We start from the raw sequence: 23,020 nt of genomic DNA on the forward strand, positions 1-23,020 counted from the left end.
ATGTTATTCATTAAAAGACAAGAGTAGCAGAAATCTATGACATAGTTTGCCCAAGCTGGCATTTAACTGCTATGACCAAATGACTGTAACACTGAAGGGCATAATTTCACAGTACCTGCTAGTGGTAAACCTCTGCCATTGTTAAGTCAGAGTTAGCTTTATCAATTGCTTTTTTAAATTTTTTTCTTCCTTTTGTAAAAATTTTTTTCTTTTTTTTTCTTTTTTTTTCTTTTCTTTCTTTTTTTTTTTTTTTTTTTTTTTTTTTTTTTTTTTTTTTTTTTTTTTTAAACTTTTTTTTTTTTTTTTTTTTTTTTTTTTTTTTTTTTTTTTTTTTTTTTTTTTTTTTTTTTTTTTTTTTTTTTAATAACGTTTGTATGTTTTTTACATTTGTTTTGCTTTTCAGAGCACTCTTTCCCAGTTCAGGAATGCACTGTGCAGTTAGGGGCAGGGGGTGAAATGTCACAGTCACTTTCACCTGTGTGCTTTTGGCTCAATGTTTTTGATGGAGGGTTAGTCTTTTGAGCAAAGAACTGGCAGGTTGTGGGGGTGAATCCTGCAATTGCAAACCTTCAACCATGGGTCATATGGCTCGGGTTTAAAAAAATATTCCACTTTTCCCAGAGAGCAGAAATCCAACACATCTTCAGCTTGCAACAACCATCTTCTCAGAGGAGCGAGTGATAACAGTTGCAGAACACTGGCTTTCAAGGGCAACTTCTGCTTAATTGCCATCCTCCTCCCACTCACCCTCCCCCTCTGATTATGTGCACGCATCGTTGGGCTTCATGGATGTGGAAAGCGGAGCAAAGGAAGGTTTGGGAGGTACGTCTGGCTTTAGTGAGGGCGTGCGTTTCAAGCCTGACCTCGTCAGTGAGTTGTAGGCAGTGAGGCTCGGCTGCCGGGATACAGTCACAGCCTGTGCCTGAGCAGCGTGGACTTGTATGGAGTCCACTCGTTGCGGGGCTGGCGGCGGGTTGTCACCCCGGCCGAAGCTCTGATTGCGGGACAGGTGGGACGAGTTGGAGGAGTTAGTGTTGTTTCTTTTGAGGGTTGATGCCTGATGACTTCTCGTGAGTGAGTTTGTGGGGTAGCTTCTCTTGTAGTCCACGTTGTAAGCAGAGGGGTGCATCTCCAGCCGCTTGCTCAGCCCGCTCTGTGACAGCGAGGTGCCTGGGGGTCCCAGGGAAGCCTCCCGCTGGGGGACTTTCGGTGGCATGCTGTCGAGATTTTCCACCAAGTTAACTCCATGGCTGGGGCTTTTGCTGCTGAGGTGGTCCTTGATAGTTTTGTACTCAAGAGTGGCATTCTGGTCCTCCACGGACATCTGAGCCCCGTCGCTCATTTTTGGCTGGTCAACATACTCATGCTGGTAGCCTTGCTGGGCTATGGGCAGGACCACAACACTGGGGATGTGGCTGGGAGAAGCCCTGAGCGGCAGGTCGGTTGGTATCACTGGCGAGGCCATGGAGGGGATATCTTTTGTGCAGGCATTGATGAGGTTCTGGTTTCTCTCCCATTCCCTACTGCCTCGGCTGGGCTTTCTCTTTTGCTGCAGGGTTGGGGTGGACTCCGGGGTTGGCAGGGCAGCCAGGTCCAGATGGTGCTGGTCAGCTTTGATTAGCATCTTGGCAGTGCTGCCTGGGGTAGTCAGCTTGCCATTGTGCATCAGAGGTGTGAGGATAGCTTCAGGCTTTGGCTCCTTGGACTGAGCATCCCCAAAGAGCCCACTGAGCTTGGAAACACTGCTCATGGAGCCACGGCGGGAGTGGGTCAGCTCCTTTTCCTTTCTCTGCACAACAGCCATGTCTCTGCGGCGGTGGTCGCAGATGCAGTACACTATGATTCCCGAAAAGATGGCCCCCATGACAAAAGCAAGAATAACAGCAATGGCCAACAGGGTGACTGGCACCAGCTGATCATGACCTTTCAGGTAACTCTCCCGAATCACTCCTGCAATAGACAGCATGCAGAGGTTAAACAAATTATAGACAAAGCAGGGAGTTGGGGGAGGTTCTTATCATTAAGTACTTTATTCAAAGTCATGCCCCTGGGAGGTTTCTTTGTGTTGTGCAGGGTGATTTTGTTTATCATCTTGTTCAAATTTGGAGACATACTTTACCTGCCAGCTACATCATCCATGTGCAGCCTTCAGCTTTCAGTACAGCTTTCAGATCTGGAGCTGAAGACTACAAAATTCAGGAGGCGAAAGGGAATTTACTTGCTGGACAAGTACAATTGTTTTGAAATCCTGGTCCTGGGCAATTCACACTGACTTCAGCAGATATTTTAGCTCTCCTCTGACATACTGCTCATTCCTCACCTTTCTCTTTCTGATCTCTCCTAGGCTAATACCATCTTATTTTTACTATGGTAAATCATTGATATTCAAAAGCCTTTAAAAGGAGAAGAGGAGATAGAATCTTGGTGAATACCAGAGAAGTATATGCCACATTGTTTAAGGCTTCTTTCTCTGCTCTTCATTCTGTTATCTTTGTCATGTGTTTTATAAGTCAGTGTCACATGCCTGGGCTTCAGAAGGATGCTTGAGTAACTATGAAAGATAGAGCACAGTGCTGAAATTTATTAAGCCTGCTAGATGACTGTCCTTGCTATTTTAATTTTAAAAGCTCTCTCTTTTCTAAACACATGAATAGGTTGACCTCTGTGCTGAAGCCTATGCCTTCTGTTCTAAAAGGCCTGACCTGGTGCCTCATCCTCTGGTCGGAGGTCACTGTCAAATCCTACCTGGCCATCCAAGCACCCTCTGTCTGAGGAGGCACCTTTGGAAGAGTGCACCTCCTCCATATGAAGTCCCTAATGCAGCATTAATGAATACCCTGAATTTCCAAAGTAAGCTTTTTTCCTGATATGGGCACCAAGCCAGGAGCACTAATGGAGCACAAGCAAAAAGCCTGTAATTTTTTTTTGTTTGTTTGTTTGGTTTTTAATTTCTGGTTTTGTTCTTACTGTTTACAAAGAACAGCCACAGTCTGACAAGGAACTGAAGGAGCAACTCTCCCACCTCTTCTTCCAGAGAGGGCCCAAGTGCCAGGGGATTCAAAGCTCCACAAGCTCAAAGGAAATGTAATAGTTGTCCTTATTTCAGGAGAGACAGCAAGGCAGAAAATACAACTCCAAGGCTCTCCTGAGACTTTATGAAGATACAAAACTTTCACCTTGTTAATCAAGTCCTAAAATAAGGTTTTTTCATGTTTTTGGCACAGAAGGTAATTAAAATCCAGAATTAGAACCAAACTATGTTAAAAGAATATTAAAAAGTTGCCACTATCTCACAGAAGCCTTTGATAAGTATTCTGGCCAGATATAGTATTGTTCCCATTTTTCTGCCCCAAGTTAATTGCAGCATTTAGGTGGACAAGGGGTATTTGCTTACAAGAGATGAACTTTGTATTTAAAAGCAAAACAGCTCTTGAAATCATAAGCACCTGGATGTGACATCACAGCTGGGTGCCACAGAAATTATTGTGCTCTGACAATACAAAGGATTAAGATTTCACAAGGAGAATAAGTAGCAAGAGCAGATGATCACTTAAGAAAATAAGATCCGGCATTCACATAAATGTCCTAAAATGTAAAATGTAAGGGCAGGAAAGTAAAACTCAGAAAACAATATATAATTAGAAACAATCTTCAAATTAAGTGTTTCTAAGAGAACTCTCTTTTAAAGCCCAGAAGCTTCTTCAGAGGCAGATTCTTCTATTCTTTGTCATCAGCACTTAACAAGCAGCAGTAAAACCTTATTCTGTAATTTAAACACACAAACAAAATTGCTGTATGTAGAAGAACAGTCTAGTGGTTACAGCACACTCAGCAGGAACCATATTTCGCTGCAAAGGTGTTGGTCTTCCGTGATCCTTCACCTGCTGATATTTTGCACCCTAGACTCTGCAGCATTTTGTGGCCAAATTTATTTACACTTGTAAAACTATTTGCAGTGAATAACCAGAGAATCAGATAGAGAGTCTTAAATGGATGGGAAGAATGAAATTAAGAAAAGCTTCACCTTAAAAAGTCTAATTTAATGGATTGGACTTCTTAGACATGTCCCTTTAAGCACTTATCCAATGTGTTTTGCATGGAAAAAACTCAAAATCTCTGCTCAGTGCCTACCTAAGGGTGTAAGGACCTAGAGTCAAAGCCCAAAAGCATGGGTTCGTGACAGGAAAGCCATATCTTACTAACTTAATATTCTTCACTGAAAGGATAGTCAGTCATTGAAAGAAGCTGTCTATGGAAGGGTTAGAATTATCATCCCTGAAACTGTTCAAAAAGCATGTGCTACCTGGGAACATGGTTTAGAAAACACCACGGTGGTGCTAGGTTAAAGGGCGAACTTGATGATCTCCGAGGTCTTTTCCAACCTAAATTGTTCTATGATTCTATAATTCTAATATTCTTTTATATATAGACTGGGAGCAAGAGGCTGGAGTGCAGCTGTGGGAAGGGAAATAGCATTTTTGGTTGCTGGTAAGCTCAATATGACTCAACCATGTACTCTGGTGGAAAAAAGGGCCAACCATATAAAAATATTGGAATGTGTCAACTTTCCAACACACAAAAATGATGGAAAGACTACAGGGCATCAGTGATGAGGTGTGGCTTAAAATACTTGGTTTGTTCAGCTTAGATGAGACCTCATTGCTACCTAAAACTTCCTCATGATAGGGAGTGGAGGGGGAAAGTGCCATCACCTCTCTCAGGTATCTGGTGATAGGATGCAAGGGGAATACCTTAAAACTCACATCCATGCCTGAAATTTCCTACTGGCTGAGGGAAACTTCAAGCTCTGCACTCTCAGTCTTCTGCTTTAGGCCGAGTCCTACTCTGTGAGTGATAGCCTTAAGCACAAACCTGCATCACTGCATGAAAAAACAACGTAAAATCTTCAGCTTTAGGTTACCAGTAGATATCAAAACATTAGCACTCACATTACACCCAGTCCAGACTGCATGACCCTTTGTGTTCATGAAAGGGGTAGCTGAAATGATGTTGTGCACACTGCAGGTGTTTTACACACAGAAATTTATGAGTCTCTTAAAATATCCTGATTCCAGCTATTTCCTCTTGAACTCAAACCTTCCTGATGTTTATTATGTTTCCCACACTAAAGGATATTTAACATTAGTGGCTTTTCTCTAGGCAGGCAGATCTTCTCTGGAAACAAAGTCAGTTTAATTATATGGTTTATTTCTCATCAGGGGTCTCTTCCATGTGTCATTAGTCATGCAAACAACCCCACTAACTTAAATATAAATAAAATAAAATTGGCAAGATTTAACATTTCATCAATGTTCATGGAACAGATAAGAAAACTAAGTAATAAAAAAGTAGGAGAAATGCTCAGCATCCTGCTGTCATGACCACAGGGTGGGTGGGGGTGGTCTGGAATTTAACATGATATATCAGCCTGTAGGCTGATAATTGCAGTTATTGTCCATCAACATGTCAAACCTCAACATCAGCAGTAACTGCCTGCACAGTGCGGGATGACTAAGGAAGTGTGTGATCCCAACCATGTCAAGTTTGAGGCAAACTGTTTATGTCACTTTACAGACTGCATTCTGTGTGCTTTTACTTATCCTGCAGTTCTTAAAGAACATCACAATCCACAAGGCCAGTCCAGCATCCTTCATTTGCACTCACTGTTCAAGGAATTAAAATGAAGGAGAAAATAATCAGAAAAATGTAGGGTTTACATTTTTGAAAGGCAAATAAAGTATTCGGACTCCCAGCTTTGAGGAAATACCTGTCATTAAAAAATCTTACTGCTATTTATTATCTGACATACTTTTAAGACATCATGTACTGGAAAACTGACCGGGCTGGCTGCATAGAACCAGTAAAATATGTCTGATATAAGTATCCCCATATTATATATATATCTTATTTAATAAAAAAATTATTATTCTATATTAAATACTTTTAAAATATTATGTCTAGCACTTTCCTGTTTGTAATATATCATTTGCAAAAGTGAAAAGACATTGCTTATTTCATTTTATGTGGTCTAAATCCACACCCCTGACTATTTTCTCTAGTGCATTGAGACCTATCACCTTGGATAACAACACACTATTCTTTTGAAAGGGATAGTTTTGACAGAATTATCTGTATTGACATTGTACTCCAGAGTTGTGTGGTGGTAAAAATGAAAGTAAACCTGAAAATGTTACAAGGAAATAGATAACATCAAATATTTGCATCTTCAAGGGTGTGATCTTACATGTTGTGTCACTAATGCCCCAAACATGCTGACATTTACTGACCTCCCTGGATGCTTCCTTTTAAGTCAAGCTCTCTCCCTTACAAATCACAGCTGGGCTTATAAGTTCAGGGTCCTCCTACATGTGATGTTGTATTATTTCTGGCTACTAAAAGAGCCAGTCTAGTCACCTGATATTCTCCCTTTTCCATGGCTATTCTGATTCCCATAGACAACCTGATCCTTTCTCCTCCATTAACTTTCTGTAATTTCATCCCACGTCCTTTTGTCTGCATCTCCTAACATTGCCATTCATTTCTCAGCCAGTATACCCTGCACTGTAACAGTCTGGAACATGCAAAATCACCTCTTCTTACTCATCTAATGAGAGAGAAGACCTGATATGGTATTGTGTTATACTGCTATGCATAATTGATTCCTTCTTCCAGCAGAGCTTCTAGGTAAGGTACACAGTTTGGGCTGGCTGGTTGGTCAAGAGGACATTTAGAAAAATGTTTCCAGACCTTCAAAGTGATTCAACTCACTTGAAATGAGCTAGAACATGTATAAACCCCATGAGTAGAGCACTGATCTAGCTAAAGGTAGTTGTAACTAATGAGCAAGGAGATATTACATTTTATGTCAATAATAAATATACTATTGTTAAAATTATGGAAGATGGGAAAAGCAGACTTGTGACATGTCTCTGGGTAAAAATAATGCAGAAAAGACCAGAGGTTATGCAAAGATATAGATCTCTGTATGCTAGATTATCATAAGCAGGAAAGTGAGGCTCCCTCTTTTCACCAATTAACAAAAGTATTCAGGCTTTTGGACAGTACATACGCTAAAAAAAAAAACAAGTTAGAAAGCAAGATGTGTATGAAAATACTGATGAAGCTATTCTGGAGATGCTCTGCTCCTTCTAATTCTAATAGAAGAGAAATTCCAAGGGTAGAAATGTAATTAAAATGAAAAAATCACAAAGGGATTAAGTTCATTCTAAGGAATACATGGCACGAGCATAACTAATACAAATAATGAATATCAACACAAAAAACTTCATTAAAGGAGGATAGATATAGGAAGACATGGAGACTAAACTATTTATGCCTGTTCCTGCTGCTATTTTCAAAAAAAAAAAAAAATCCCCACTCTGATCTGTAATCAGAAATATAACAAAGTTAGGGAGTAAGTGTGGACCATGATAGAGAAAAGAGGCAAACCTACTTAGATACTAGACATTTTTAAATTGTCTTAAGGAATTTGTCTCCCACTGCTTAAGGAGCTACCCAAAGCAATTCTTAGACATTGTATGGTATCTTGGACAACACTGGAAGAAGTACAAGCATAAAGAGCTCTGGAAAAGGACACGTGTATTATGTGCCTTTGAGAATAGCCAAAGGGAGGACCCAACAAAACACAGACCTACCACTACAATCTTTCAAATGGAGGCGACATTAGAACAAGTAATAAAACAATCGATTTTATGAGCACCCAAAGAGTAAAGCAATTTAAAAAGAAACCCCAACATATTTTTCAATAGTAAATTACGTTAAACCAGACAAATTTCCTTGCTTGGCAGGATAAATGGCTTACTTTTTTGTGGGGAAGGAGTAAGTATGATAGCCCTTGACTTCTCTAAAGCCTTTGACTTATCTTCTCAGAAGTAAATGAAAGGAGCTAAAACCTGCTAAAAAGTTGCAGTTGAAAAGTGCTGATCAAAGGTCTCCCTGGAAAGAGATCTGAAGTAAGGTGTTTGTCTCAGGAGAACAGCAATTAACAGGCATCTGCAGAAAGGAGAGCTCGACTCCAGAGGCCCAGCAAAAGCTCTGTGTCCTTTTAGCATGTACATCATAAAAAGAAACATCTCATGATGAAGCCTAAATTTCCTCATCTCACCTGTGATCCCTGCGTGCCACAAATGGCAGGACATCAAGAAAAGCCCCACAGTCACATTCCTTTCAGTCTTAAATTCTGGTGTGTGCTTTGCAGTGAGTACAAACTGAAATTCCAGCTTATAACCCTCACAATTCATTAACAATGAAAACAAGCAGCAAATTACACTCCAGTTTGAATAGCTTGATAACTTTTAGTGAAACAGGAGTTTGGATGCTGCCCTCTTCCAGGGCAGCTGAAGCCGGTAAGGATAACTCTAGGGACAGACAGCAATACTTGGTCTGCCGCTGCAATTTGCTGTGTGTGAATAACAGCTACCTGTCCTGAAAAGTAACACCTTTCAGTCTGAGCACTGCAGTTTGCTGCAGTGTGGAGAGAAGGAAATGATTTATGGCTGGCAGAGGTGTGCCCTGGGCAACGGGAAGACCACATGCCACACGCACCGCAATCGCTCTGTGATCAGATCCACAGGGAGCTGTCATTATCTGCCTTTCCAAAGTTGCCTGCAACAGTTGGTAAAGTAATAACCCAAAATGGTGACACACATGAAACTTGAAACACCGAAGTGGGAAATTGAGAATGATGTTTTGGAAGGGAAATAAGGGAATAACTATCAGGAAATAAGGTGATATTTATCTCCAGACCACACACTAAGAGCAGTTAAGGCATGAGTGTCATCACTGTGTTAAATGTCACCTCTCTAGCTAAATGGGAATAAGCCCATGTCCGTCTCCAACAGCTACAAAATCACTTGAGACTTTCCACTGAACAAGCCATTGTTACAGAAAAGCACAATGATTTCTTTACTATTGTAATCTAAGGGGAAAACTCAGCAGTTAATTTCATTCTTCAGTGCAAGCTTCTCTGTAGGATGTACATCTCCCTCACCTTAGGCTTGCAAGAAACACTGGTGAAAAACCTCATTATGAATGAAGGTTTTTATGGGCTTCAACATATCTTTTTAAAATAATACTGAATAGGTTTTCAACATGTGTGTCCAGGTGTTAGAAATGTGTTTACAGGTAGCCTCATGCTGCTAAAAGACTATTTCAGACTGGAAAATCTCTGCAGGTATTAACAAGCTTTCTTCCTCTTTTTAAACTAGCAATAATAATTAAAACAAACAAACAAACAAACAAACAAACAACAACAAAAACCAAAACCCAAAAAACCCCTCAAACCTCCAGGAAACAACCAAACAAAAAAATCTCCAGAAAAATTTAGACTGAACTCTGAGATTTCAGTGTCAGAAAAACAGAGGAATGATCAAAGTCTACCTTGCACTTCTGAGGTCTTATCTCATGTTTTCCTGAAGGAATAATTTAAAGATTTTATATAAACAAACCATATTATTATCAAAATGACTTGGTGTTTGCCACTTTAATGGAACTGCTTTATTGAAAACAGTGAGAACACTTTTTCTTCATCTTTGTTCTGCCAGGACTCATTGTGCTGACTCAGTGCAATACCACCCAGTACCCATTTTTCTGGACTCCTGGTGTCACCAGCCAGAAAAACCCCCAGCCCAAACATTCATAGTTAAAACGGCTGGAAAATGCTTTCCCCTGCCTTCCCTCTCAGTAAAGTTGACTCATAAAGGTCTACAACTCTTAAGATTTGCATGACTGTGTTGAGAAAATCAATCCATCTTCTCTCATACTCCACCCTAGGGCTCTCAAAGCCAGCTGCCTGAGCTAGTAGTCTGAGGTATCTAGCAAGGAAAAAGTGGGTGCATGAAGTTGGAAAGAGAATTGATTTGTTAAAGAAAAAACCTTCGGTTACAAAGAGCCTGGGGATCATTGGAGGTATGAGAAGAAATCATACTTCAGAACTGTGAAAAAAAAAAATCAATAAATAATGTGACTGAAGTAACCTGCAAATCCTTGAAAACTGCCTAAGCAATCTGATCAGCTCTAGTGGCCTCTGTTAGGGTTTCTGTCCCCTTATCAGACCTATTTCAGAAACTTGTCCTCCAGGACAAGATGATAAATTGATCTTTAACAGTGCTTTAATTTCTTCTTTCAGCTGGTTCATCATTTTATCATTTCTCTCCACTTTCCATGAGTAACTGCCAACATGACTCTATCGAAAAAAGACGGTTGTAACTTACAAAAGGACGTATAACAAAAGTTATATCATATGGACGTTACAAAACACGTCCATATGATATAACTTGTGACTCTTGAAGAACCATTTAAAGAATGGATTTCAATTATCTGGTTTCAGTTTGATTATGAGCCTGCAATCCAACTTTTCTGCATGCTACTGTGGCCATACAAAATTCACACCATGGCCTTGTGAATTCTCACTTGTGAATTTTGAAACAAGGGATTATTATAAATGGAAATCACAAAACCTGAGCCAGAAAATTCATGCTCATACAATTTCCACCCCTAGTGGAGTGAAGGGGAGACAAGACTGAAAAAGACTGGAATAGGAAGCTCTTAAAGCTTTTTGAATTGTGTTACTTCTGAGCAGTATCTCTGTAAATGAACCAGTTTATTAAGCTTGCAGGTATGGGAGGAGGTTTGTCTGACACAACCTCTTGTATGTGTAATATAATGAAAGTCATCACAGTCCTGAATCCAACCCCATTTTGTTTGTCCCAGAGGCTAAGCTCAGGGCCAGCCCTTGCACTAGAAAGAATTTGACAACTTTTCTCCCACTGGCAGGTGGTACACAGTGGCTGATAATTTTGAACTTTCCTGATTTCAGTACTTTCCTTCACCTCTCACCCTTTCCCAGCGAGCAAAGATAATTTTAGATGCATGGTGGGGAATAAGCAGACATATCAGGTCGCTTAAAAAAAACCAAAAAAACATAAAGCACAGGCATTCACAGTAGTTAAAAACAAGATGTATAAAATCCAAATGTCAAGGAAAATTAATTCTTTTGTAGCTTGTCTCGGCAGACACAAACTTTATGCTGCTTTGCATCTTAAAACACAAATTTCCTTTCAAGTCTGCAGCATTTCCTCTAATGATGTAAAAAAAGCTCAGTGCACATTCTGGGACCTTTCTAGTATGCCTGGGATAAGCTTAAACATATACAGCTGCTCTTTATTAGCTTACTTCAGGGGATCTTTCACAGCTGGGTTAAAATAGATTTACATAGGTTTGGCTGAATATGCATGATTTCAGGGCTCCAGAGAAGTTGTTGTAGCCTGCAAAGTGAATCTCTCATCTTCACAGCTCCCATTTCACTGCAAGGAGCTCCTCTGATGGCACAGAACAAGTGTTGGGTGTTTCTTTTTTTTCAGGTTTTTTTTTTCTTTTCCTGATGCGGGCATTATGTATTCTGAGCAGCACAGTGCCTTTCTGGAAGAAGTTTTATGAATAGTGTCAAGGAAAAAGAAGCTGTCACTGAGAAATTCTGTGGCTTTTCCTCTCCTTTTATACAGCCTGTTTTGAACTATGGCCTTTCTGCACAACAGGGAAAAGTGAAGTTTGCAGAATGTCAACTTAAGCAGCTCTGCTTAGCAGGCTGAAGCTCAAAGCAGCCTTATGGTAGAATTTGGGTTAAATTTCAAACATTGCACGTAATCTAAAAGCAAAAATTGTTTCCTCATCAGCTCTGATCTTGCTTAAAGACACAAAAATGCAAATGCTAATTTTGAGCTAATAAGGCAACTGAACACATCACAGCTGAACTAACAAAGGAGTCATCTATTACACATTTTCAAAGACAAATAGTAAGGCAGTACTCTATATCTCCAATTCTCCAAGGGTTCTGGAAATTATAACTAAATTGTTGAACAACTATGTGACCAAGCCAACAGTGTTTATTCATGCACACAGACTGTATTTCTTAGAAACAGTCCTTCTACCCACAGCTGGGCTGGGCTGGTGCATGCTAGGAACATGGCTGGACCTCTTGTTAGCTCTGCCTTTACACAGAGGAAGGATAAAACCTCTTCTGTGACTAGAATGCCATCACTGTATATTGCATGACAGGAAACAAACACTGTGGATTAGCTCTTCATTTCTCCTACACTCATGAACACAGCAGGTGTAGTCAAAAGCCCTGGACTTAAGAATTAAAACATGCCCCTACCAGGGATATTGAGAAGACTGCTTCTTCCAGAAAGATTTGCAGATCTGCTAAAAAAACAGATTATACATATCTGATATTAGGTTTATCATTTCCCTTTGTATTGCAGTACCATTGCCTCTCCTGCCTTTGAATACTTTAAATGGTATTGTGATGAGTGTGAAACACAGGCTGTAACAGTCAGCAAGACTAATTTTACTGCTAGTTCTTCTTTGATTTCTCACAACTCTTCAACTATCAGAGCCTTTCTTTCCTCTGTTACACTAATTCACATCCATAGTATGTCCAGTAAAGCAAGCATAGTTACTCCAGTCATATCCTGAGGTAAAAGATAGCATTTCCCTCATAGACTTGGTGCCCAGATGCTGCTATGGTCTCACTTAATTTTCTGTCTCCAGTGGTACCTTCTTTCATGCATTTTTCTGTCTTATTTATAGTTCTCTGCTTTTTTTTTTTAAACCTAATTATTTTTTTTACCACTTCCCTACATTGCAGACCCTGGTATAATGTGTATACATTTTTATTTTATTGCCACAACTTCACTGAATGTTTCCTGTGTACGTTTTTTAACATGCTCATTAATTACTACAGCCAGTCTCTTCCCTAGATGAGGTGAACCTGTAGCTTCATCTCAGCGGACATATGCTGGCAAGTACCTGCCCCAGCCCCAGTAAAGCTGCCCTGAGTCCAGCACTAATATACTCAGAGCTGTGTGGGCAAACAAGTGTCCTCTCCAACATACATTCAAATCCCATGCAGACACCCTCTCAATTGTCCAGCAGCAGGCTAGGCGGACATACCTGTCTGCTTTACCAAGCATCTCACAAACCGCAGTGTTGCTGCTGCAAATAACAACTCCCCCAGCATTGCAATCAGTTCTGCTACTGGGTCAAACTTTACTTTTCTGGATTTACTGCCATCATTTGTCCAGTTCCTGCTCATGCTCTTACTTTAACCCAGCATTTTCCAGTGCTGCAGGACAAACAGGGAGCTTACACAGCTAGTTAGTAAACATGAAGGTAGCTCCTGCAACAAGGAGCATGACTGGCTTTTTCACATTAGTAGATTAGCTCTGAAGACATTTTACTGATCTACAGATATACAAACTTCCATGTAAGTGGTTAAAGCCTAATTTATTTTCCTAGTGTTGGAACTCTCTCAATTTTTATCATGATCTCTTTTCACTTGAGGACATATAACACAGTGTAGGTGAGATCAAACCTTTCAGGGAAGCATTGCTGATGGTATAAAGTTGTCTTGCCATGAGCAAGTAGAGATAAACAGTATTGTTTTTCCAGGTCTTGATGATTGGTATATGAAAGTACCTGCTGATTTGATATTAGTAGTTTAGTTCAATGAGTGTGAACTGCACACTGAGATACGAAAAAAACCCTGTGTACACAAAATTAATTGGTCTGTATGACTGTATGACTGCCTCAGGACATTGCCTGTTGCTGGTCATATTTAGACAAAAAACATATAAAGTGCTGTAAAACTGTAAGACTTCTTTAAGACACTGAATAGAGACTCCTGTTTTGTAGAGATAAAGCTGAATGCTGTTTGCAGAAAAAGAGCAGTGCTCTTTCCGTTCCTTGTTATGAGCCATGATTGCACAAACCTCTGCACAGGCTGTTGTGAATGCAGGAGGTTCACTGTGGACAGCAGGCAGAAGAAGGGACAGAGGGGACTCCTGCACTGTGCCCTCCTTTGAGAGGCTCTGACTGGGACTCATTCAGCAATGAATGCACATAGAGAATTGCTGAGTTGTTTGAGGGGAGATATGAGCTGATAGCAGAAATAAATTTCTCCAGTGCTGGCCATGGCCTCAAAGTCACTACCGATGGCCTTCTCTGCACCACTTGGTAAGACCACTTCTGTGAGCATCCTCAAAAACCAGTGGTACTCAGTGTCCACCCAGCACCGTGGCTTCTGTTGCACTCACCCTGCTTGCTTGCAAACAAGAAGTCGGTATGTATTTAAGAATAAGAATTTACTGATTTAAATCATAAGAAAACATCAAAAACATATGCTCTTGTCAAAAGACTTTTAGAATTGTTTTAGTGAAGGCTTTGGTCAGGTGTTTCTGCACATGCTTAAATTCTCTGTGTGTGGGTACTGTTTGTGTTCAGCAACTGCAGATCTTTCAGGCTCTCCAAAAATACCCCTCTATGTCTTTCTACAAGGACATGATAGTGGATAGCAGTAGCTTTGCAGGGCTTCGAAAATGTGCCTGCTTTCCCCCAACTGCCTTTTTTTTTATATAACAGCTGCTCTTTTATTTTCTATCACAATTGTGGGTAAGATGGGATGGAACATGAACAAGATGGCATATTATTGACAGCATGCAGCTGGTGTTATTTTCCAATTAAAAAATCCTTGATGGGTATATGAAAGAACTGTCTAGTTTATGCCCAGTTGTAACAATGCTATCAAGCTACCCCCTCAGCTGAGATTTTATTTCACAGAAGAGAAGCAGTCTTTGGTTGCTAGTAGAAGAACAACAATTTAATATCCTGGCCAACACAAAATTAGTGATGAACATGCTGTTAGCCATTTCCAAATGTTTGCTGTATTGTATAGCTGTGCCAGAAATTCTTCTTAGTTCTTCTTCTTCCTGAGCAACTACTCTGTAAACGGCCCTAAGCCCTTCTAATGCCAATGGGGCTGTTAAAATCCACTTGAGCAGGGAGCACCTGACTTACTCTGCTCTGCTGGGGCAGGGAGAGTTATCAGACTATCAGCTGGTGGTTTAAGAACACCAATGCTCAGAGTACACAGAGTTGTTTGTGCATTTAGTTGCCTGTGACCAGTCTCTTCTGGGCATGAGGGACTGAGATTTCAAAAAAACTTACAGCTTTGCCAACAGAACTCCTTTTCTTTTCCCTCTCAGGGATGTTAGGATGCACATTTTTGGTACAGTGGTAAATATACACTATCTGCTTCAAAACTTCTCAATAACGTGCCCTTAAGACACATTTTTGTAACATGAGAATAACGTGTCTTTTCCGTATCCTCTCTCTCAGCCACTGGCATAATTTTGGAGCACATGATTAAAGTCTAGCAAAAGTAGCAGCAATGGCAACCAGACAGCAGAGGGTACAGTGCCTCACTAAATGACTGTTAAAGAGTTTGAAGGAACACCTCCCTATACACCTGACTAAATGAAAGAAATTCAGAGGAACAACTGTTTCCCAAACACAATGACATTTGTTATCTGTATTTAATGTTCAATAAAACCGAGACTGCAAAACCTAAATTATACCCTCTCCAGGTTTTTAATTTTTTAATTAACTACATGCTGTTGATCAGTAAGCACCAGCCCATGCTGGCACAAGGAATTAAGCGTGCCTATTTTACAGACAAAGAAAACGAAGAAAAATGGAAAACTTGTTTGGGATCCTTCCTGTATAATTAAAGAGATACTGATAACCAATAACTAAAAGTTAATGAATATGAGAAAAATGTAGGTGGTGTTTTTTACAGGGCAGGTAATTAGACAGTTGACAGTTTACAGACCATATTAACAGTGCTCTGAACCAGGACTGTCAATGTTTAGGTCATTGTAAAATTACCACATCACATCTGAACTATTAATTAATATAGTAATTGAAACTAGGTATATCCTATATGAAAAAAATGAATTATTCAAATATCTTTAACAGCATATTGACATTTTAATTTTACACTGGCATTAAGAAAACTAAAAGGTGCTTTAAATATCTTTCACCTACTAGATTTTCTCCTATTAAATTCCTTTGAATGTCAAACCAGTTTCAGAAATCTCTTGTTTAAAGGGCCAGACTGTCCTCCCAGTTCAGCATCTTTATTTAGCACAGTATCTCCTTATAATCAAAGTAAACATCACAAAAATGAAACTGGGTAACCTGTCCACCAGCTATGCCTTGCTATTTCTAGATAGAAGTAATGGCTCTGTGGAGCAAACACACCCAACAGCGAATTTCCAGCTCTTGATAAATATGTCAGTGCTACAAAGGTCAAACAAGAGCACGAGGCAGTCTGTGTTCCTCCACTGAGCCATCCTCACCGGGTGACAGTGGATGAATGCAGCTGGGGATCTGGTCCACCACACAATAGCTCCAGTGCCCTGAACCCTGAGCAACTGCCTTGACAAATTAGATGTGGCCTCTTTTATTGAAAAAAGCACATCAGGGTCCTGGGGCAATGACAGTTTTTCCCTCTTTCAGTCAGACAAGCCTCTACAGCTCATTGCAGCCTGGAAATGGATAGCCTGACTTGAAATCTGTGTAGGTGGACAATTACAGGTCAAGGATACCTGCTGTTTCCAGAAGCCACATTTGATAACATCTATTTTAAACTTCACCATTCTTTTATTTGTAGGATCTAATGTGGGAGCAGAAACTGTTTTCATAACCAGATCAATACAACTTCTTCTGTTACCAATGATGTAATTTTTTTTATTCGCTACTAAACAGCAAATGGCTCTTGGTTCTAATCTTGCCACTCAGCGTTTCCATTTCTGCTAGTTAAATCTGAAATCTGTACTGTTAGTGAAATGCAGAAATGCTTTGAATTCTGAAAATGTTAAGTGAGTGTCAGTGCTAAAGTATAGGCATTTCTTTAAGTGTGGCACAGGCAGTTGGTGTGTGTTGGAATATACCCCACCATTATCTTGATTTCCTCATCCTTGCCTGTCTTTTGCAGTCAAATCTGTTCCTTTCCTTACACTTTCAGATGGCCACTATAGAAAATCTGCAACTAAATGAGCTGGAGCTTTCTTTACATAAAGTTTGAAATGCAGGCTTAGTCACAGAGAAGGCACACTTAAATCACTGCCCAATACTCTATTATAACCCTGTGTTTGACTAAAATTGGCTTAAAGATGTGGCCCTGCTCAGGGATTTAGCTCCTGACATCTTTTCTGATTGCCATGTCTCTGCTCTGTCTCTTCACTCTTGTTCCCAGAGAAACTTACTAAAATATAATTTAAAAAAGTCTGAAGAAAGTCTGCTGTCAGAAACATCCTTCCAGCATTCTTCTTTCATGAATTTTATATACAATTTCCATTTTATTAATTAGCATCTACTTTACTACTGTCACTGTTTGAACTTGAAGATGTAATCTGAGATGATTAGCTGTCTCTAGCCGTGGGAGCAGCTCATACATGCAAGACAGAACAGCAGAAGAATCAGTGTCATTTCTCTGGACAAGTCTGGTGTGTTCCCTTAATCCTGACTGCAGAGCCCTCCTGGTGCATGTCACAGGACACCAGCCATTCTGGTGTGGTGAGATCATCAATCTTCTGGCATGCTTGTGAGTTATTAGCCTAGTCTAGTGACTCAGGTATCTGTCCACCAAAAACCATACTGGGAAATTTGGTCCCATTGAAATGCTAACAATGCCTTTCAGGTGTTTATCTGATATGGTGCTGAAACAGTGCCTCACAGTAGGTGTGCTGGGATTAGTTTATGAGACATCCAGTTCCTGGACAAGTTGTTCATTAGAGGCATTTTAGGCAAATATAGGGTTGGTTGTTTGTTCTAAAAAAAAATACTTTTTTAAAAATTTCAACCAAACAACCATATATAAATAAGGCCTCTCTCTGGAAAGAGGGATGTTTACAGTAAGCTGATACTAGCTTACTTAAGAACATTTCAGAACAAAATCTACAGAGCTTTGTTTAGTAGAGACACATCCAACCAACCTCTGTTTTCATCCTAATGAGAAGTCAATAGGTTTTAATCTACATGTAGCTCTACATAAGTTTAAATGAACTAAATTCTGTATTGTGCTGTCTAGGAGAAATAACTCTGTGAACCAGTACACTGAGCAACCATACCTCTCACCCCAAATCTCAGCCCCGTGCTACAGAACCACAGATAGAATCACAGCAAATTCTCTACTCCCTTTCTCACAATTTACTGACTCTGGGCAGAAAACATAAAAGTATAGTAAAGGAAGGATCTGGTCTGATTCAATTTTCATGGTTTCCTCAGCACTTGAAACGTAGTAATCTGCAAAGTACTGATAACTGTTTTATATTTCTGCATACAATGGTTTGAGTTATGGGAAAGAATAGCAGTGTTTGCATAGTTTCCCCTCAGATGCTCATGCTTTGGGTGAATACACCTCTTCCCAATCCCATCCAGGCAGAACTGCCTATGGTGCAACTCCTCCCACTGGACTTACACTTGTTTTAGGATCAGTCAGTATCAATCATGACAGCATCAGGACGATGGCACTGATGAAATACTGAGTATTTGCTCCACCTCCACATATTGAAAGTCCAAGCCCTTCCCCTCAGACCTGCAAACACTGACTCAAAACCTAAGTTTTGACAAATTTTGTGTTACTTCAATTCCTCATTTCCTCATCTGACTTATTACATAATGCCAACAACATAATAACATTCCTCTGTCTTCTCTGATACAGAAATTGCTTTGAATCTTCCAGATCCTTGTACATATTAGCATATAACAATATTTTTGTGTAAAAACTACTCTGCAAATGTACTTCTTGGTGCAAAACTGAGCTCTCCTGTGATGACTATTAGTTGTTTAATTTATGCAAAAAAAAAAGTCTGAAGCTTTGTTTTGCCACAGATTTTTTTCCCCACTCCTTTCATGTCTACTTGCAAAGTATCTTGTTATATCATCACTTTACATTTTTTGTCATAACTGTACCTGAAGTTTCTTATAATTTTGTGTCACTGCAGCAGAATCTGCCTGAACATTTGCAGACTCTCCAGAGACAAGCATTGTCAGCACTTAGCAAATCTTTCAAGTAGTGATAATCACAGTAAAATTTAGTAACACTGCCACTTGTGTACAATATGAAGTATCTTCTGGAGGCAGGTTTTGAAAGGAGTGGCTCTTGGGCTCCCAAGAGCACAGCCCTCTCCAAATAGACGAGTTGACTATTAATGATGTACCAGAGGAAGAGCTGCAATTACTGATAATAATAATACAGATTATACTATAAAATAATAGGTGCTACCAGATTCTCTAAAGGAGCCCTCCTGATATCCAAATAAACCAGCAACTCTTAACTCTGTAAACTGTGTTCATCACATCCCACTTCTAGTCAGCTTTTTACTGTAGTTACATGGATATCAACAAAAGGCTTGCTAAGGAAAGGACATACCACTTACAATCTTCACCTAAGGAGTGCTGAGCCAAGTAAGAATACAAACATTAAAGACTGTTAACCACTACACTTTTGTTGTTCAGTGCCCAGTTCAGCCACTTCCACCTGAATGCTGTGAAGAAGAAGCTGTAGCAGAGCCACAAAACCATAACCTGAATTTTCAACCAATTTATCAAAACAGCGATTAACAGGCACAGATTTCAGGCAGATAGGGAACGTGTGAGAAAATGGAGCTGTTGGCTACATTTGCACTAAGGAACCCAGTACTAGAAAAGCATGAGGCATTTCTGAATGGAGGCAGGAAGGACAGGAGGCAGCAGAGAAGGGCAGCAGGGTAGTGAGGGACACGGTCAGCTGCTCTTGAAGAAAATCAGCTTGCTTTCTTCACGGAGGCCCTGTCAAAGAGCTGTACACCTCTATCCCTGCTTCGTTAGTAGGGCGACTACAGGGGGACGCAGCACTACGGCACTACTGGGGTGTGGAGGGTAAAGCCTTGGAGTGCTCCACAGGAGGAGCTTCATGACTCCGACTGTGGGGGAGGAACACCAAGTACAATGGCAGCAGGGGGGAAGGTTAGGCAGCAAGGTTAGAGAAACTATTTCAACAAAGGTGAGAAACACAATTAAATTAACACTAAAACACAGCAAGAAAGGAAACAAAACATAAACATACTCTAGAACATGCTGTTCTTTTGGGGTGTTTTTTCAGTTTGGTTTAATTTAGTTTTCTGGGGAGATGGGAGGAGAATAGAAAAGAGGGAGGTAATTTGCCCAATCACAGCTCTTTTTTTTTTTTTTTTTTTTTTTTTTTGCCTGCAATATAAAGGGCAGATTCCTTAATGGCCAAAATGAAAATGCCGATGCGATGGCAATGCACAATTCCCACTCTATGGGTTGGACTACACATTTTCATCTTGGCAAGAAATGTGATGTAGCTTGGAAACAACAGTCCCAGAGTATATTTAGCTACTAAAGCTGTGGCACACAAATGTCACATTCCCATGAGTCAACCCTTTTAAAGAACCCCGTCTTCACACCCCCACAGATATTCCCCAAGATGCCTGCACTGAATTAAGAGTGAAGCATATGGATGGATGTGACATCATCAAAGCAACCGTGTTACAATAAAAAAACCAGCAAGTGGATTCTTATACAATTAGTACAATCAGTAAGGAGCCATTTGTGATCACAGAAAAAGAAAGAAAACACTGCTCAAAGGAATAGACATAACCAATGAAGAAAAACACAAAGCACCTTGCAAAACAAGGAGAAAATATGAAAAAAAATTCTTTGTGAATGTGTGAAAGCAAAAGAAATCACAGCAAAAGTGGAAACAAAATCTTGATAAAAGGATTGTAAGTGTAACATTTATTGATTTAATTTTGTGTAAGAACTCTTTCCTTTGCCCTTTTGAAACAACAACTCAATAGAATTTTGGAGCCAACTGGTTCTGATTGGGCAAGGCAAGGAGTAACAACACACAAGTGGATAGTCATGGTGGATAACCATGCGGTCACCTCTGCCGCCATTGTTTTGATGGGTGTAGACTGCTTCCAGCTTTGTCAATATTCATAATTAGGCATCAAAGAATGCATGATATTTAAATGACCCTGTCAAGTACTTATAAGGCTCTTTGGTAACCATCACTCCCTGGGAGGGAAATATTGAATGTAAGCCACTTCATCAGTCAGTGAATTGAAGCGAAAATTATTAGAATTCAACAGCTATACATTTATTAATATTTTCACTGCATGCTCTTCTGAAAGCTGCTAGTGGCATCCAAGACGCTTGTAAGATCTGGTTTTCCATCTATTAAGCATTGCTTTTCAGAAGACTTGTGAAGCAGGGACCCACACACAACAAACAATGCTATTAAAATGCTGCTTTGTCTGGTAGCAGCAGACAAGCTGTGTTCAAGGACCCATCCCTCTATCCTTTTCCCTTTCCTTTCCTTTCCTTTCCTTTCCTTTCCTTTCCTTTCCTTTCCTTTCCCTTTCCTTCCTTCCTTCCTTCCTTCCTTCCTTCCTTCCTTCCTTCCTTCCTTCCTTCCTTCCTTCCAGGGTGGAAAAGAGAAAGATACTGCTTATTTTCAGAAGTGGAAACTGGATTTTCTAAGGAATGTCCTCTTGCCTGAAGTATTTTGTATAACAGGGGTTACCAACAGATTGGACAAAGAAAAGATCCTCATATTTTGGCATTATTATCATTGATAATATTAATGGCAATAATTTTGGCATTAATATCATTGATTACTGTTAGCATTATTATCATTGATGTTGCTGGGAGAAAAGCAGAGTGTTAGGTAAATCACATGCCATCTTAAGGAGGGCATGGAGGTTATCTGCCTTCTCTCCACTATGCAAGCGATAACCCTTTTTCTTAATTGCATTTCTACAACTGAAGAACAAGGGACAAGGAATTAAAAAGGAGGATATCTCAAACTAAGCTTAAACTGGACAGTACTGCGATTTCATCTTCAGTACTGTCACTCCCTTGCATCTGAAGTTAAGGTTTTGAGTATTGCGGCCACCTGAAATTATTCCTCTGCCAAGTCTCAGCAGCCCCCAGGTCTGCAGGGTGCAAAGAGGCTCTGTGCTCAAGACACAGGCAAGACTGATCAGATTCTAGAAATTTACTTTTCTGGTTTAGATTTTGCAGTTATTCTCCCAGAATGTCCTAGAACCTACAGGATGAAGCTCTTCAAAGAAATTATTCAAACAGGGGTAGTTTTTCCTTTCTTTTTCTGTAGGAAGAGCTAATTAGCTGGGAAGTGGGGGACAAGTTTACATCCTCTGCCTGTGGGAGTTTAAATCTTCATATTCAATTTCCTGCCAATAAGCCTAAAAGCCAAGGCTACTAGATTAATATTTTCCATGTTATCTTCTGCCTAATTTGACCAAGCTCCTCCACTGGAAAAGCGCTTCAGGCTTTGTCTCTGCTGGGCCAGCCAGGTGACACCCACTGCCTTTATGGTAAGGGACTGTGAAGGCTCTTTGAGGTCAGTCCTCGGGAGTTCAGTGGGAAACCCTGGATATCCCTGGACTATGGGAAGCATCATGTATCTGGGGCTGTAATGAACAGCAGTCACTGAGGTCAGGTCAGGTCTGGGTCCAGACCACCAGTAGCTGTTCATGCAGCTCTGCTGAAGACTGTTCTGTGATGTTAATGTGCTCATCACTCCTCGCTGAAAGCCTCCACAAGTAATGCAAAGAATTCAAGATTCAGTGGGTCAGATGGAGGAGGAAGAATAGGGGAAACTAGTAACCCACTAGTTTGGGTAGACAATGCAAAGCATCAGGTCTGGCATGCCAGTAGCTTCTCTAGGAACAGCTGATGCTTTTGTTTAATGAGTTTTTCATATAAAATGCATGAACAATAGAGACTGGAATCCACATTTCAATTAATATTTTAAGTGTTTTATATCAAGTATTCATAGCAGAAAGAACTAAACTCGTGTGTTCCTGCCCCTGGTGAATGCCCTAACCACTCAGCAAGTGAGTTTTGCTCGTACTCATCTTCCTTCTGACACAGTGAGTACTTAATTAGTCCACACAGAGAAAAACATCTTCAACAGAGATTGAAAGAAGAGATCTAAGAACACCCTGGAGAAGAATAACAAGGATTCAGATCTCTCTAGGCAGTGGAGGTATTTGAACCTAACTCCCCTGTTTAAAAGGAACCATATTAAAGTCTCTGAGATACAGATTAAAAGGAGCTGAAAGAA

The 23,020-nt window shown here is 40.2% G+C and overlaps 1 protein-coding gene across 7 annotated transcripts in view; it reads right to left on the minus strand.

Annotated features, from left to right (window-relative positions):
* Positions 1–291: 291 nt before the first annotated feature.
* SEMA6A (semaphorin 6A) overlaps positions 292–23,020 on the minus strand; it is a 116,493-nt gene continuing 93,764 nt past the window's right edge. For all 7 annotated transcript variants that reach the window (XM_041459094.1, XM_041459095.1, XM_041459097.1 and 4 more), the window contains one exon: positions 292–1,950. In XM_041459094.1, coding sequence (XP_041315028.1) covers positions 761–1,950 — 1,190 coding nt within the window. In that variant the 3' untranslated portion in view covers positions 292–760. The remainder of the gene's footprint in view (positions 1,951–23,020) is intronic.

This window comes from Pyrgilauda ruficollis, unplaced genomic scaffold (assembly GCF_017590135.1).
Source record: "Pyrgilauda ruficollis isolate IOZ18807 unplaced genomic scaffold, ASM1759013v1 scaffold130, whole genome shotgun sequence".
Lineage (NCBI taxonomy): Eukaryota > Metazoa > Chordata > Aves > Passeriformes > Passeridae > Pyrgilauda > Pyrgilauda ruficollis.